This window comes from Atheta coriaria, unplaced genomic scaffold, assembly GCF_025399875.1.
Source record: "Atheta coriaria isolate IRGN ID8LTWV9N9 unplaced genomic scaffold, Caltech_Dcor_3.1 hic_scaffold_10_pilon, whole genome shotgun sequence".
In the NCBI taxonomy this organism is placed as follows: Eukaryota; Metazoa; Arthropoda; class Insecta; order Coleoptera; family Staphylinidae; genus Dalotia; species Dalotia coriaria.
This window is the reverse complement of record NW_027045452.1, coordinates 1,103,262-1,121,401: the sequence shown is the minus strand read 5'-3', so window position 1 is coordinate 1,121,401 and position 18,140 is coordinate 1,103,262. Positions and strand designations below refer to the sequence as shown.

The 18,140-nt window shown below is 40.8% G+C and overlaps 2 protein-coding genes across 2 annotated transcripts in view; both read left to right on the top strand.

Annotated features, from left to right (window-relative positions):
- The window catches only part of LOC135801488 (protein unc-13 homolog A-like), a 30,319-nt gene extending 25,086 nt beyond the window's left edge, over positions 1-5,233 (top strand). Inside the window, exons 2-9 of the mRNA XM_065315008.1 lie at positions 914-943; positions 1,128-1,233; positions 1,522-1,642; positions 1,864-1,987; positions 2,467-2,513; positions 4,080-4,199; positions 5,040-5,156; positions 5,213-5,233. Coding sequence (XP_065171080.1) covers positions 914-943; positions 1,128-1,233; positions 1,522-1,642; positions 1,864-1,987; positions 2,467-2,513; positions 4,080-4,199 — 548 coding nt within the window. The 3' untranslated portion in view covers positions 5,040-5,156; positions 5,213-5,233. The remainder of the gene's footprint in view (positions 1-913; positions 944-1,127; positions 1,234-1,521; positions 1,643-1,863; positions 1,988-2,466; positions 2,514-4,079; positions 4,200-5,039; positions 5,157-5,212) is intronic.
- Positions 5,234-10,430: 5,197 nt separating this feature from the next.
- LOC135800746 (uncharacterized) lies at positions 10,431-11,387 on the top strand. Its single transcript, XM_065314064.1, has one exon. It carries the CDS (start codon positions 10,734-10,736, stop codon positions 11,385-11,387), a length of 654 nt encoding a protein of 217 aa, XP_065170136.1. The 5' UTR covers positions 10,431-10,733.
- The last annotated feature ends 6,753 nt before the right edge of the window (positions 11,388-18,140 follow it).

The window sequence follows — 18,140 nt, the reverse complement described above, 5'->3', positions numbered from 1 at the left end:
GTTTTCTTATTGCAATATCATTTGTGATATGAAACCACCTAATAAATTATTCAGATTCAAAAAGTTACGACCCTCAAGTTTATATCTCCGTGAGATTTGATGACTTAGGAAATTATTGTAATTTGTCATCGAGAGAGGAAGGTATTTGATGTCGAGATTGCCTTCGGATTTATCAGATATGAATATATTCTCGGGACTGAAGATCCATGTCGAATTTATAATCTTCGATTTTTCCTTATTCTCGAGCGTAAAGTTCAAAGTCAACCGAAAGTTACATTTAATTTTATTTCACGTCTAACCTCGAAAATAAAAGTTTTTCGATGAAAATTACTTAATTACGCTCAACATTTCTTCGCAAAGCGTTTACGCATAAATTTGTTAGTGCGATTTGAAATAAAAAGTGGTTAAACTAGTTGCCACATTGTATTTTGTTCATATTTATGATCGTAATTAGAGAATGTGCTCCGCTTCAAAAGTGAGCGCCGTTTTCAACGCCATAAAACTTTTCCAGCGACTTGCGGAAAACTTCATATACATGTGCGCCGTTTTGATCGCCGCATAGCACTGTGTGTCTTGAGCAGCACTTGCTACATTGCAATGTGGCAGCGACGGCAACAATACTTAGTGTTCTTATCGTTCGCAAGTGCTCAACTCGAGCGCAAAATTAAAAATATTACTGTAAACTCGGTCACGTACAACTTGTGCGAAATGGAAAACTGAAATGAAATAGTATGTGAACCAGTACAATGCTATACAACGCAATAAGAAATAATATATCATGTAATAAATGTGATTGTGAAATACGAAAGAAAGCACGGATGAAAATACTTCAATTCTTTGATAAATAAATCGCAAATCTGCAGCCGTTTTATATTGCTTCTTGTAAATAATCGACATTTTTTTCTTGTTGCAGTTAAAAAGGCTCACTACGTCGGAGCTCCCGGTAAGTACTTTAATATTTAATTGTGAATAAATTATAATATAAAATTTGCACTTTACTAACTAGCCCATAGCTTAGTAATATTCTAAATTAGAAATTGTGATGAGCGCCTGATACAACGGCTTAATGATAAACTAAACAAGTTCAAGTTTAATCTAAAACGTATCTTCTTATATTTATATCTTAGGAGCAGCGCAATTTAACTCATACGTCACATTGAAACTTCAAAACGTAAAATCGACGACGGTGACCGTGAAGGGTGCGTCGCCATGCTGGGAACAAGATTTTCTCTTGTAAGTTACCCCCACCCCAATATTTATATTCCACTCCAGTGCGTTTTGTTTGTCTTGCACTGATAATGCAGCAGTTTTCTCAGACAAATTGACCTGTTTGAAGTTTGTTATCGCATGCCTTTGAAATTCTAATCAATTGTTAACTAAAAATTGAAAAAATCAATGTTTTAGTTTTAGTTACTTTTAGTTAATACTTTAATTTTTGGCTAAATGTATTTGTGGTTATTCCGCTGTAGGATTTTTGTTTAATGTCAATTAATTCGGCGTTTGATGCGTGTGTACGTTTAGCGAAACAAACGATCTGAACACTGGCCTGCTGATCGAGGTCTGGAGCAAGGGGATGATCTGGGATCGCGCTATGGGCTACCACTGGCTGCCTCTGCAGGGAATACCGTACACTACCAACCAAGTACGTATCTGTGCACCAAACTCCCAAACTTCGGTTAGAACAATCCCACAAAACCGGAACAAAATAAACGCGTGAATAATGTTTTACTTTTAACGGCCCAGGATGAGGTTCATTTTCTCATACATTTCATCATTGCCGCATTGAATCAAGAGTTTTTCATCCGTTCAGTTGATCTCAGCCACCTCATTAGTTGTAGTAGTCAATGTGCACGGTATTTGCAGGCGGAAGCGGCGAAGTGGCTGTCCCTGGACGCGGAGCTGGTGATGCGCGACAGCGAAGTGGTGGGTACCAAGAATCCAACAGGCAATTCGCTGCTAGTCGAGTGCCGCTTCGAGTTGCCCTTCGGTGAGTAGCCGCCGCCTCGATTTTTTAATTAATACACACGTATTCGTCTCCTCACTCTTAGACGTTTCTCACCCACACCCACACCACCTTCACCTCGTGTTTGTTATTAATTGTGTGTTGTGCAAATATCAATCACCTAATCATTTACTCTATATTTCAAACACATATATCAAGCAAATCACATTTGTTCGATTTTTGTAGTCGTTTTATTTTTGACAAACTTAACGATTTCTGAATGTGCTCCAGCTTTAATCGCTCTCGTTCATTGACACATTATTCAACATTCCATTCGCTCTTCATTCTCTCTTGTATCTCGTCAGCATCAATCAACAACAACGAATCTGTAACATAATAAAATCTGTATCATACAATGCCTGTCGTGTGCGAGTGTATTTGTTGTGTGTGCGTGTCTGTCGCATCATCCCACGCATCGTATTCGAAAATGAAAAGCAAAAGTTTCTTTTTCTGGGCTCGTTTAGGGGTTCTCGCATCTTTAATAGCCAGAAATGTGTTACTATTGAGGATAGTAAGTACATCATATGCAGTCGCAAAATGCTCGTAGGGTTGTAGTCACACACCGTCACACGCATCGTTACCCGTGATTGTCAAAACCTTCTAGAAACACGTGATGACACGTCAGCAATCAATTTGCAAAACTGAAAATGCAAACGCTTTAATTATAAATCCCGAACTAGATGTGTTCTTACTGTAGTTGAATGAGTGTTAGTTTTTTACGTTTGTTTCTTAGTCTGCTTTGTTTTTATGATAATGACGGACGGTGATTTCGCATCGTCAATAAAACGCCAATAAACCGTTTAAGGGCACGGCAGTTAACTATTTTATTATTATAACGTGTGCACCGAGTCTACTTTATGTTCACATTGAGCAAACTCGAGATTCATCAGAAGACAAATATGAATATGTATTACCTATATGTGAGGCAGATAGGCAACCCAAAGTACTCGAAGTCTGACGGTAATAAAATTAAATGGAAATGGAAACTTTTAAGACGTTTGCAACGCATAAAATTGATTAATATCTGAGATGAATGAAATTGAGGCATTTGATACTAAAATTCAATTTATCGCTAAGCGTTGAAGAACATTACTGGCCGCCGTCTCGACATTCTAAGTTCGACACTCTCTGCTTCGATACATTGTGATGCGATTCGCGTTCGATTAAACTTTAACTGCCGGCGGCTGGATTTGGCCCGAGTTATCTATCAGGAATCCATTCAGCATTCACCGCCGTCGGTCAAAGGGCGGCGGGAGTAAGTTCAAGGCAATATGTATTAAGCAATCGCGAATTTAAATTCATTGATTTCCAATCGGTATTTATTCAACCAACTAAACTGATATTTAATTTTATTTTATTTAAGAATTGGTAATTTTTATTGCTATTCTTATTTTATGTAAGAGAAATTAATTCCCAATTCATAAAAACGTGAATTTTTTTGCAAGGAAAAAAGTTTTTTCGAGTGTCGCTTTGAAAGCTCTTCTTAATTTCAATATTTTGTGTGTTTGGTTGATGCTACAATAAAAACATACAATATATTTAAGCACATTGTATGATTAAGGTTTTTCTGATAAAATGTCGCATGAAATAAAACCCGCCGCAACAATGAATAGCTCGTTTACGTAACTTTAAGGCTCTTTTTGCATTAACTTTCAACGTTGGATGTTGCGATATGAATAATGAATGTGAAATAAAAAAAGAGAATTGCACGTAGATACGATAAATTGTGCCAAATATATTACTTTTCGTAAAACTTTATTCGGCGACTCAAGACGTGTTTTTATCTGTCTTGCAGTAAATGATAAATATTTGAAGATAAAACGCAAAACGTTTCACTTTTTCTGCAAATAATAATCTTTTTCTTTTCTCTGGAATGATTTATTTCTTATGTACTTGTTGATGTTGATGTGTAGAAGTAGTTGTGTGTTGTGTAATTTGATCGTAGTTGTAGTTGAAGTTGTAAATAACATTTGTGTGACCATTAGATCGAAGTGGCGTGTTGTGCGTTGATAGCTCGGTGACTTCTTAGCGTTAGTTGCATTGTTGTTGACGCTGACGCTGAGTGTGGGTTGCACAGGACGCTGCGACCCTCCCACGGGATGGCGCAGCTTGTTGGCGGATGCGCAACTCGTGCGCCCTGCCGGTGGTGGCTGGGGCGCCGCCGTCGTCTCCGTTCCCGAAACTAGCGCTTCCATAGGTAACATCAGCTCTCCATCAGCACTGAGATTACGATGTTGGCATTCAGCACGACGATCTTGTCTCTATATTCTTCTTCTGCCGGCACCGCTCTCAAAACTACTTTTTCAATTCAATAAACTCTTACTTAACCTCAATCTATAGCTTTCTTTGTGTAATATGGCGTGATTGTGATTCTTCTGTCTTTCATTACATATAGAGTGTATAAAATATTAGATAATTAAATTTTGGTAATGGAAATAGTGCTTTTATCACGATGCATTTGAGATGACCGTTTTGCACATTCAATTGCATCGATATTAATGAAAATCACATTGCTGAAAAGCAATTACCGCTGTGTAATAGCAAAGTGCACACAGTGACAATGTTAAATTAGATTCTCTGAGTCCATATTCACACACCCCTCGCATCAATCTGCACTTTGTCCTGGATGTGAGCTCGCAAATTTGATTTGCGCGCTCGGCTGTAATCAAACCGAAAATGAACACGATCCACGCGAGCCAGCCATTTGTCTCGAATTAGCCACTGGATTTTTCATCGTGCACAGTTTCTACAACAACCCCGGAAACATATATCTACAGTGTAATAGAATGTGAATGTAATAAACGCAAACGCAACCCACAACGCACAAATTCAACAAACCAGATTGTGAATTGTAATTGTGTTTTAAGTGTGACAGCACAACACAGCAAACTGTAAAAGGTTACTGATTCTTTTGTACTTCTTGTTCTTACAACCACACAATTGTCTGTCTGTATCTTACCTCGTCTCTTTTCTTCTCTGACGGCGGATGATTACAAGCGTTTGAAGCTGGTGTTAATTACTTTCCCTGTGATTACAGATCCGGAGAACATAGAGGCGTCCGATCTGCAGAAGAAGCTCGAGCTGCTCAACAACATCATGGACCCGGAAGCTAGAGCCGAACAGGCACGCAGGCAGATGCAGTACTTCGGACATTGTAATCCTATTCGAACATAGGTGGCGAATTACTAGTAATTGAGGTTATATTTTTAGCTGGTTACTCGGAGGACAGCGACTATACGTCGGATTTGAATTACCCAGTGGGGCAGCATGCGAATTCCTCGGCGTCGCAATTCCGTTCCGCTGCCCATCAGTTGCACACGCCGCAGCGGTCGTTGGAGACGTCCAGGGAAAACTCGTACGACCGCGACGACGGCGTCGGCCATCACTATCTACCGCAGCCGCCCACACACCAGAACCGCCTTTCACCGGGCACGCACCGCCAACGCCACATGCAACAGGTGAATATCATTCGATAACACGCTCGATATTTACATTTCAAACACTTCATTTACACTTAATCCCAAATTCACTCAAACCCGCATTTCTGCTTTCTTTCTTTGATAACTTTTCGCAATTATTTTTAGCGATACTCGCCCAATACGTACGATGATGATTATGGCCAGTCAAACATTAGCAACAATCGGAACTACGGTGACAACAATGCGGACACGGAGCCGTTGTCGTACAACAGTCGACCAAGGAACAAGGAGTACACGAAGTATGTATATTGCAAACTGGTAGCCGATTGTCAAACGTTGACTAAGATTAATAATCACACGATATTCAGGTGACATCATTGACATAGATACCTCACTGATATGCCTACATCTAGCTAAACATGCCTTGCTATGAATACCCTGAGTTTACAACATTTAGATACAGAAATACACTAAATATCAAATTTATTTTCTACCGTTGCAAAGAATATCATGAACGTATTGTATATTTATCATCCATGAAAGAAAAACTATAATCTTGATATTTTTATGATACGTTCATGATGTTTGCTGCTAGATGTAGTTTAGTTATTGTTATCCAAGAATATGAGATTATATAAGTATTTCGTTATTTTATTACTTTCAATCGTAAAAGCCGTAGACGCAAATATGCATGGGACGTTGAAGACAGGTAAACATGATTTAATGCTGATTAGAAATGCGCACAATCTTCATTGGATCATCGCATCAGATCATGTCTAGAACCTTCTCCTACTAACCAAACCCTACTCTTACAACATAAAAGCAAACAAAATCCAATTGAATGTTGTTTAATTTATTTATCTACTAGCATCGATCATTCATTGGCATTCATTTGTAAATGTTTCATCAATCAGACTGTGCAATCATAAAGTTAGATGATACTTATTGTTATTGCATTTTGTAGCCAAGAGTGGAGCAGTCATGATTACTACAGTGCACAACAGAGCTTTGACAGTTGCAACGATTATATTTCGGATCAACCGTCGCGGCGGACAACCAAAGGTAAATTGCGTGAATTCTCATTAGATTGTGATGTGTGTCAAGTTGCTTTATTATTGTTGTTTTAGCCACACGCCGACCAAGCCTGGAAAGACAAACAACTCTTTATGACGAATACACAGACATCAACACGTATACAACAAATCAACTAAATGAAATCTCTTATGCTCACACTGGGTACGTAACCGTTGCCAGCTGACGCCAACCACCCGTACACGAATGTCTATTGATACCTGCTTTATCTTGTAGCGGCAAACAATTCAATCAAAACACAGACGACTATTACAACACACCCTCATACCCATTCCAAGAAGAGCGTTACGGCCAGGATGAAGAGGACCGCCAGTGGGACTCGGGAGGATATGCACCCAAACACGCAAGCGGTACCGGAAAGCGCTTGCCCACTCTGCCATCGGCGGTTGCGAAACGACGCGGTTCTGTTATCAACACCGAAGAGATCTATGATGGTACCTATGGCGCACCTACACCTACACCGGGTAGGCGTAAATGTCTACCTCAGATACCCACCAAAAGGTCTACGAGCAGACAAAGTTCAATTCATGATGACTTTGACGGGTATCGCACTCCAACGGAAACCTCACGCGGTGCTAGTTTGCCACCAACGCCGACGAAAACGCAGAAAACGCGGTTGCTACCTCAAGCCAACAAACAACCGAATAGTCTACCACCTACACCTGGTAGGCAATTGCCCAAACCGAGCGTTACGAATCTAAACAACCGCACGGCCAAGTCCCGACGGGCCAACCTCATGAAGCGAACGAGTAGCGCTGAATATACGGACGCGAATGACGTCTACGATCCGTATTATACACGTGCGGGCGCGATGAGTGCACGGGACAATTATAATGAAGACTACAACTACGCATATCAAAGCACGGATAATTTACCGGCGCAACCCGAACAGGAAGATACCATCACCAATGTGGCGGCATTCTTTGGCTTCGGGAAGAAAACTGTTACAACCAGCGTGACCACCACGATAAGCACTAGTGTCGTGTCAACGGTCACCACGACAAGCACACAGAGCGCGCAAAACTACTACAACAACACCATGACCACCATGTCAACAAGCGCCGATTACAAAACTGACTATAAATTGGATTATAAGTCGGACTATCAAACCGATTATAAGTCAGAATATCAATCTGATTTCAAGACTGACTATCAGGCTGCTGATTTCAAGCCTTTGCAGTACGAATCCGATTTCAAGTCAACCACGGACTATCAAACCGATTACAAGTCAGATTATCAGACTGATTACGATCAGACCGATTACCAGTCGGAATACAAAGATGAGTACAAGTCGGATTATCAAACGGATTACCAGTCGGACTACTATTATAATGAAGATAGTCAGACGTTGACCGGGACTGACTACTATCAGAATGAAGCGAACACGAAAAACACCGAGCAATATTCATCGTTGATCTCAACATCTATATCGAATGCAAACTCGAGTTATGATTATACGTCGACGGCGATAGGTCAGTCTGTGAGTACCACCAGTGCCCCAAGTACAACAGCAAATGTAACCTCAAATCTGGCATCGGCTGCAGTGCCATCTGTGGCCAAAGCGGCGAGTAATCTGTTAGAAGGTTCAACAAGTACATTAAAGTTCTTCGGCAGCACACTCTCAGGAATGGGCAGTATGTTGAAGTCATCGTTAATGACGCCTGCGCCTACAAGTCAACAAAATCAACCAGCAAGTCAGCAGTTGCAACATCAGGTGCAAGTGAGTCAATCATCATACAATACACAGCCTGTTACCTCAAGTTATGACAGTATGACGGTTCACGATGACGAGTTTAAGAATACCTTTGATACAGCCATATCCTCAATATCCTCCTCAATTGCTAATCAGTATCCTGAGTATTCTGTTTCGGGAATGGATATGACCACAACAATGTCCACAACGTATGATAATTCATATGGGTATGAAGATTATGATAAATATTATTATGAGACACCTACATCTGGTGTTCAGACCACAACCGCGCAATACAACCGGGACCAAACCGACTCGAATATGACACAAGCAATAGTAACAAACGGCACTGCAACGTCGTATGCCCAATCCGTGTATTCGACGACGGGTCAGACCATTCCTACCTCCGGGGCTGTGGTAAATGGTACCGCTAAGATGAACGGTCTTAGTCGTGGTTACCTCCAACAACAGGAGACAATCGATGTCGGCTGGCAGCCAGGAGACGCGCTCATGTATGGTGGGGACCGCGAGACTTACTACGAAGAAGATGAGAACTATCTCGAGGAGGAAGAGGAATTGGCGACACCTGTGAATGGTGGTGATCTCGCGCCCGCCGGCAACGCAATAATCAACCGCGAGTCGCCGCAATCTGTGATACACGTCGAGGCGGCACTGCGACGCGGCTCGTCGCAGCTGACCGTCGTCGATCCTTACCAGCAGGCGGCGCAGCCGGGTGCCGCCAAGGACTACCCTTCGCGGCGGCCGTCCGCGATGGATGCGTACGCGCCAGACAATCATCGCGCATCGCTAAGTGACGCGAACCAAATGTATGACGAGTATGGCGCGCCGCGCAAACCGTCCGTCGACTCGTACGGGAACGCGGTCGTCGTGCCGGGGGCGACCGGTGTGCGACGTACTTCAGGCAGACAATCACCCGATCAGATGGGCCAACTGGAGCGCCAGGAAACGACGGAGGTGTTCAGTCCGGACCAAGCAGAGATGGCGCCACAGGAGAAGAAGGTGTCATTCGAGGAGGAAGAGGAGCAGAAACCACCACGGCCACAGGTCACCGCACAGCAGAGATGGCATTGGGCTTACAATAAGATCATCATGCAACTAAACGTAAGTGATTTTATCTTGGTATTTTAAAAAATAAAAAAACGCGTTTTGGGTGAGAGTTTTGTATCAGCAGGATACACTAATGGACTTTGGTTGAATGTGGGAATGAGTCCTAAACGAGAAATGCGACCGCATTACGCGTGAATTTTGTTGAGAGTGCAAAGCTTGCAATCGACATGGCGGACGCCGCGTGTGGGGACCGCCTGGCGGCGTACCCTTAAAGCTTTTTCGCGTACGCGCCGTGCGCAAAATGCGCGTATTCAAAGCAAAAAAAAACAGGAAATATACACGTAGAGTAAAAGGGCGAATCCAATTCATAGTACATTAAAATGCATTGAACTTAAATTGCAGTGTCACCGCCATTTCCGTCATTTCGGATCCGTTGTCACTTGACTAGTCTATAGATTCGCCAATCAAATGAACAGTTTGCGACCTGTGTGTGATTGAGTTTACCCGCTGTAATAAAAACAAAGCAAACAGAGTAAAAAAGCTCGATTAAGTTACCTCTTGACACGTCTGAAGAGGTCCAAATGCATTAATATCATATTACCAAGTACAAATGTCCACACAAAAGACACACTGCTCGTAATATGACCTTTAAATGCATAGACGCCATTTTGATGACATAATCTAAAATTGATTTCGGCTGGTTTCCTCGTTTGGGAGATTACATCGTGTGCGTGCACTCGAGCGTAATTTGGGTATTGATATTTAATATAAAACGAGGTGTCGTTCACTGCGCTCACAGCTCTCACTATCGCTCAGATGAGGGAGGGATCGAGGGGGCACGATGGATTCGTTTGTGTTTCGTGCGTCCACCCGCCCGCCTCGAATTATATATGCTCGCATGGCGCGAATTTCGCCATCGATAATAAACACGCACACACATCCGGTAAGATGTGTGCTGCGGGCATCGGTGTCCTGTTATGACTAGGGCAATGCTAACAGCATTAGATCCCGGCTGAGTGGGTAACCAATAAACGAATGTCGGCCGCGGCGGGGTCTCCGCTACACGCTCCACGGCCTCCTCGCGTCTCTGACGGCGATAGCGGCAATCGCCACCTTCGCGTCGCGCACGTTTTTCCAGCAACAGTTGTCGATCGTGTCGGGTGCGGTGAGGACACAAAAAACCGAGAGGTGTGCGCGTGCATAACTTATACCAAATTTTTTCATTAAAATAAAAAAAACGTAAACATAAACCGATTAAAATATAAACAGATTCCTATTCTATTAAGTTTTTGTGTGATATTAGTGTTAGACTAAAACCAGCAACAAATTGTGTTAATGTTGATAAATGTTATCTTCAATGACAATTCCAGCGCGCATATACCAAAAACATGCACAAATTTGATTCTGTAGTAGAAATTTGAAGTGAAAACTTAAAATAAAACAACTGGAATTATCAACCATGGATGATGAAGAACATCATTCAACCGAATGGGCATTACTTTTCCCGTTGAAAACCGGTCTGTTTGCAATGAAATCCTCGCACGTGGCGCGTTCGGCCGAACGCATCAAGCATAAGAAAGCGGCTAAGGAGCCGGCGGTGGCGGAATGCCAGCGTTTACGCATGCGACGCGGCAGCAGTATGAGCGAACTGGATAAACTCGCCGCCGTCCCGCTGCCGTACCTAGTGCGCTCGACGACAGCAAATAATCAGTTGTCCGCGAGCCCTTCGTCGCTGCCACACAGCCCTTATCTGTCGCGCAGCATCAACAGCAACGCGTATCTCACGCGCGGAAGCATCGGCGATCTGATGAATCAGAAGAAGTACGGTTCAAGTCAGTGGAGCGTGCGCAGTGAAACGCTCATCGCGAAAACGGTACCGCTCAGTACGGTAACGCCGCGTCATAGTCCACCGGGACACACGAGGCTTACACCTGAAGAGGAAGAAGTCGAAGAGGACTCGCTAGCTGGGCCTCTTACTGTTGCGCAGCGCACGCAGCGCTTGGCGAAATTACTTAAGCAGCAACGGGCGGCGATTATTCGCAAGAACATGGCGGTATGTGATATTTTTACTCTGAAATTTTTTCGTGCTGACATTGATGATTTATGCGGGTGAAAGTCAATGTAAGCCCACATTTTGTGCTACTTTCATTGTCACTATCAATTCAATGCGCTTTTGTTATTATTATCATTGTCTGGAGGTCATCCGCGTAAATATCTTTAGTTTTGAAGGTTTTCACAAATTTAATTAAAATATGAGAGGATTGACACAAAACGCATAGGAATTTTGTTGTTTTGTGCGTTGGTATTTGTCCTAAAAATATTCTCGGTTATACGATTTCAGAATATTAATAATTGTAACGTGCAATGAGAATATGGATTAAATATAATATGTGCTGATGTGATGGCAATTCGTATTTTATATAATTGTGGATAATCTTCATTCTGAGAACGCCACACGCTAATCTGAATGTGAAAACGTTGATTACGTGCTCAACTGATTGCACAATTCAGCTGCGCTTTTATTTTCACGTCTCTGTGATTGACTAATTGCTATTTGCAAAAAATTTACGTAAGTCAAATAACCGCAGCAGTTATAAAAGCGTTTAAACAATTTTCGGCAGGAACACCTGTTGATTGTATTACTCTGCCAAAGCCAAAGGTCGCAATTAATTTCAAAGTAATTTACAATCAAATATTTACGTTGTTTATTATTATTTATGACATATAAATAATACCATTTTTTGTTTGTATTTAAAGAAGAAAATTGATTTTAAAAATAAGTATTCATTCGGTTCTGTATCTGAAAATAGACCTGTTGCTATAACTGTGGCAGCTGGCGGTTAGATGGCGACACGTATACCGTTCGTAGGCGCCGCGCGCGAGTCAGGGCCTCGACATGTGGCGCCATCTGCGTTAATGTCCTCGTCCTTATTCGCTAGACATCCTTCGCGTCGCCGGCATCGCTCGCATTCTCGCATCCTTGACGCGATGCGCCCGTTTTTATCCCCGGCCCCGACCCCATCTCGCGCAACAAGGCTGTACGCGCGCGGCTATGATAATATAGGTTTATCCCGATGGGCATGTGCCCCATTTCGAGCAACAACCCGGCGAGATGAAACAAAGCGAGGCGCGCACGTACGGACGCAAATGAGGAGCAAAAAACTTTCGCTTCCGCGCTATAGCCGGGCATATTTACACGCCTCGAGCTTTATCCTTCAAGCTTTAGATACGGCATTCGCACGTGCGGCCGACGCAGGACTATCGTTCAGGGCTTTGGTTTTATAATTAACTGCATTTAGTTTATTAGTCTGTGCATATCCTACGCGGAACATTAATCGTAACGAGTTTTTTTTGTTTTAGTAATTTAACAGAACTTACGATATTAATATCTATCGTTTATTTACTTAGATGTGGTATCCACAATAATATGTTCCCCCAAATTATATTTTCAGTGTTTAATCTATAGTAAGTTTCGTAAAATAAACTTCAAAAGTAAACTTCAAATGTAGCAGAAAAAAACTACTTTGTCATTGTTAGTTAATTCAAATCCCATTAATGTGTGAGTGTAGAAAGGGTGAAAAGGCACAAACGAGCAGCGGAAATATCGAATATAATTTGGTATATCATTTAGTTAATGGACAACTTCTGTTTACTTCTGTCCCGATAATTTCTCTCGATGTTTTCGTGCCTGCCGCCCTCCTAAAGTGTAAAGCTATTAGCGATTAATGCCGCGCAACGGGAATGCTTTTAGAAAAATCAATTTTTAAATAACATCTAATGACTTTCCATCTATTACTCTTCTAACTAATAAAATAGCTTACATAATACTATATTTTAATATCATTAGCTTCGTACCATACACTTAAAGTTTACAATTTTCATTCAGTTTGTAATTGAAACAAATAAATTCAATTATAAAGCGTAACGAAATGAAATTTCAAGATTGCATATACACTTTCCACTTTTACCAGTGCTATAAACTTTAAACTTTATGCCAGCAAGGTCCACGACGCGAAACAAGTGTAAATTAGCTCCACATTAACCGAATTACATTTCAACATTCAACATTATTATCACAACATTATTTGCGCGCGCGCGTGCGCTGCCTCTGTCCGCAAAACGAAACCAAATTGGACGCAATTGAATTTATTACGTCGTGCATAATAATAACCGTCGGCTGGAGGCTGGGCTCTCAACACGCAGAAGCGCTACCAGCTTAACAAACACACTTTATAAATTCACAAACGTACAACAACAATGGGAAGCGAAACATATGTGTATTGTATTCGATATGTGCATCATTATGACTATGATTCCAATATACATCTTGTTAAGATTAACGAAGGCGCGTATAAAATGTGTATTTTCATTGTTACGGTAACAGCCAGTTGATGAATTATGAATTTCCCACTCGTAAAGTCAGCTTCCGCGCTGAGGGCATCTCGATGAAATGCAGTCGCGCTCCAGTACTCGTAATTTTCGTATTTCTTGCAACTGCGTTCGCACAATTCTGCAAAAGTGGCGAGAATGTGCCTTGTGCGTTGTGCAAGTTGCAAATTTATGCCGGCGGATGAGTTACACAATCTCGTGATAGTCTCTGACACTAGCAACGCCCTGGAGTATTGTCTTCAACCTCAAACTCAACACTAGTGAAGAATAGAGTGTATTTAGAGCACTGCAATGCACAGAATTATCATCTACACAAGGTGATACAGTAATTACATTTTAATATTCATTTGCACTATAGTAATTGAGTAGTAATAAATCTATACTATAAAAATGAATTGGAAAATTTGTTGGTAAGCACATAACTCAACAACGCCTAAACCAATTTGGCCAATTCTTTTTTTAAAATGTTCGTTAAAGTCCAAGGATGGTTTTTGCGGCGAGAAAAATTCGAATAATTGCCGGGATCACCCTAAAGACAGCACTTTTCTAGAGGGTAAAAGTTGGCATTGTGATTCAATCATAGTTATAGTTAAATAGTTGAATCCGAGATGGCGCGCTGAAGTGCATTATTAGCAATTCTTTATATAATTAATTTCTTTAAAATAAAATTGCAAATCTACGCGGGCAAAGTAGTTAAAAATATAAAATTTCTAATCATCTTTCTCATTCATTTTATAATTTTTTATTCCTCCGATTTGATTTGTATTAAATTCATCATTTTGATGCATAAATGAAGATGCGTTACTTTTTACGAATTATTAGCGTACTTGTTTAGTCATCATCCGGTACGAAAAGTACGATAGCGCCCATTATGATATGGATATGATATGAATATGAGACTGTGAAGAGAGTCGGAGAATGTGGGCGAGTTTTGCGGCTCTACCCGGGCAAAACGACTTCCACTTAATTGGATTTTCATTGCCGAGGCGCTTTCGCATTGTGCGCGGGGACAGTTTAATTACGAGCGGCAAATGTTTGTGTAAAAATTCTACATCCGTTCGGGCGCCATCGGCGGTTTGCTTTGTATTGCGTTCCGCTCGAAATGTTGTTACTTAAATATTTTTTTATTACTTACCAGCGCACGTGCCCGACCTCAAAACTCGGCCATTTTAAAATCAGCATGATCAAAGAAAATTACAATTTCAGAATGAACACAAAAAAAAAACGCGCGGAGTGAAAATAAAGTGGATGAAAATTGCAATGATATTTGCAATTCTAAATCAATACATGCGTACATATTCACATACACACATAGAGATGCTTTCGAATTGCATTCGTAGGTTGGTACTTTATGCAAATCGTAAAGACCCGCCGAGGTTTCCCATGTCCTGTCCGCGTTTGCATGCTCGAGAGGAAATCAAGCGGGCGAAGAGCCGCCGACGTCATCGCCACACTGCGTAACGTTTGCATAACTGTGTGAGTTGGGCTTCCTTCAAAACGCGACGCGGGGAATAATATAAAATCGGAAAATTAAACTCTTGAGACTTTTGCCATGTTGCCACACGCTCGCGCGCGCCTCTGGTGCTGCCTTCCTGGCTTTGCTGCGGCTCGTTTCTTTTCAACACTTTTGGTGGAAGTTTGCGGGTCGCAGCTGCGACTGTGTCTGAGCTGGATATGAGGACCGTGGTGGCGTCGTTACTTCGTTACCATACCCAATTCTGTGAAGCCAATGTCAATGCCTAGTAGCGCGCTGTGTGGCACTCTCTTTCTGTTTAAGTTTAAACTTTGCGCTCGTCAGCAGAGCAGACAGCAACTTCCCGTCTGGAATGAATGCGCAGCTGTAGGGCTGTTGTGCCTTTCTGGTGTTCTCGTAACGCTGTTACGTTGTTATGGCCGCCACGCTATAATTCCGCCAAGCTTGAGCTCGGAGTTGTTATATGATGCAATGAATAAACCTTTGGCTCTTGTTCTTTGCTTTTTGGTAGTTTCTCTAAGCTCGTTTACGAAATACAAAAACATGCAGCAAAACTTGCATTGCATTAAAAACTTTATCCGCAAGTGATAAAAGTAGTTTCTTTAACCTTTAGCGCCATTTTGAAAAAAAATCAGAAATATAATATATAAATAAATAGAAAAATCTGTTGGTAAGCGCATATCTCAACAACGCCTTGACCAATTTGGCCAATAGTTTTTATAAAATGTTCGTTATAGTCCAAGGGTGGTTTTTACAACAAGAAAAATTCGAATAATTGCTGGAAAACCGTAAAGATAGCTCTTTTCTATAGGATAAAAGTTGGCATTGAGATTCAATCATAGTTATAGTTAAATAGTTGAATCTGAGATGGCGCGCTGAAGTACATTATTAGCAATTCTTTATATATTTAATTTCTTTAAAATAAAATTGCCAATCTTATTGATAAAATTGACACATACTATGTCTAGAACAAAAGAGTAAAAACGAATTACATTTTTATTAAACCCTACCGGGACGAAGTCGCAGGCAAAAACTAGTGAAGCAATAAAGTCCTCTTTGTTTGAAATTATTATTTCTCAAGAGTATAATATTAGCATCCGATGCAATCTCGACGAAATTATGCACTGGAGTCCATTTGTATTCGAACACTTTATGTGGCCATGGCGCTGAACAACAACAATATTTTGTGCAATTTCGCTCAAGTTTCCTGCATTACACCAGCCTCCCAGGTACGAAGGCTTTGTAACGAATCAGCCATTTAGATACCCAGTACTTATATACGACACGCGATGCAGCCTTGTTGGTGGCATATACAATTTCCCCATACTGTACGCGCGCGCTGCTAGGATACGAAGCATAGATTATCCTTACGAACAATTATGCGAAACATGCAAACCACATTCGCTTCCATTACCTGCTGAACTCGCCGCGCTGCTGTTCGCCAGAACACAGAGATGCGAAGGACGAAAAGAACAAACGTACGTGCGCGTCGGTATTGTTTACAAGTTTATGTAAAAGTATGTGTTGCCATTATAACATTCACGGCGCCATTCATTCACAAATCTTTATTCATGCAATAAACTGAATCATTTTATAGACAGTATTCAGTATTCATTTCATGAGGAAAATTTATTCAGGTATTATAACCTATTTTATTACCTATTTGATAAGTTTAATCCGCTGCAAATAGATGGCGTTCGTTTGTATATGTTATTTTCGCTGCTGGTTGAATGTTACTTTGAAAGCATTTGAAAAATGCGCGGATATTTGTTGGTGTGAATATAAATTTGATCATTTCAGCGTAGTTTCTCAGTTTTCGACGCGCGCAATGTGCATAGTGCATGAATGCCGCATTGAAGCGTTGTAAAAGGAATCCTCGTTATTAAATCGTGCGCACGAGGTGCACATACACTCCGACACACACGGATGCGCAGCGGGTGTGACACCGTACAACACCGCAGTGACTCGTTTGAATATAGCTGAATAAAGCCGAATTGTAATAAAATTTATATGAAACCTTCTCGAACACATGAGATGCACGAGATCCGATATTTTTATGTGCGCACACTTTTGCACATTCGCACGTGCATTTCCTACCTCTACCAACTTTTCGCATTCTCAGATTTTATTCAATTTCGAAATTTAATCCCGCGTTAGTATTATTGAATCCTTTGTCTTTTTGAACAATTGTTCAAGTTATAACGTTTTATTAATATCTCACAAATAAATAACGAATCTATAATATAAAAATGAATTGCAAAATCTGTTGGTAAGCGCATAACTCAACTACGCCTAGACCATTTGGTCAATTTTTTATTTAAAATGTTTGTTAAAGTCCAAGGATGGTTTTTTCGGCGAGAAAAATTCGAATAATTGCCGGGAAAACTCTAAAGACAGCCCTTTTTAGAGGATAAAAGTTGGCATTGAGATTCAATCATAGTTATAGTTAAATAGTTGAATCCGAGATGGCGCGCTGAAGTGCATTATTAGCAATTCTTTATATAATTAATTTCTTTAAAAGAAAAAGAGTAAAAACGAATTACATTTTTATTAAACACTACCGAGACGAAGTCGTGGGCAAAAGCTAGTAGTCTATTAAAAGACAGAATTTTAAGGTTAGAATGCTAACTGTAAATAAAGATTTGATTAAAAATTGTGTCATGAAAATTTCGTATTATATTATTGCATGCGAGTTAAATTAAAAGAATAAAAGAAATTCTTAAATCGTATCAAATTTTAGGCCACATTTAAATATTATTCTAGACGTATCGTGCTTTAATTACGTTTTTGCATGTTTCACCTTTTAGGTACTCAGGAATAAGTGGACCATTAAATTTTGAAAACTCACTCAAGTGATTAATCGCTAAATTTTGGCACAACACTTAATTTTCCCGACTTTAGCAAGTTTTGTATCAAACATTTTAGTCGCTAACTCTACAAAATTATTTAGCTACCCACTCAATATAGTTAAATAAGCTGATAACTTAATTACTTGTTTATGAA

Coding starts and splice junctions, on each gene's coding strand:
- LOC135800746 (XM_065314064.1), top strand. CDS start 10,734: ATGGATGATGAAGAACATCATTCAACCGAATGGGCATTACTTTTCCCG.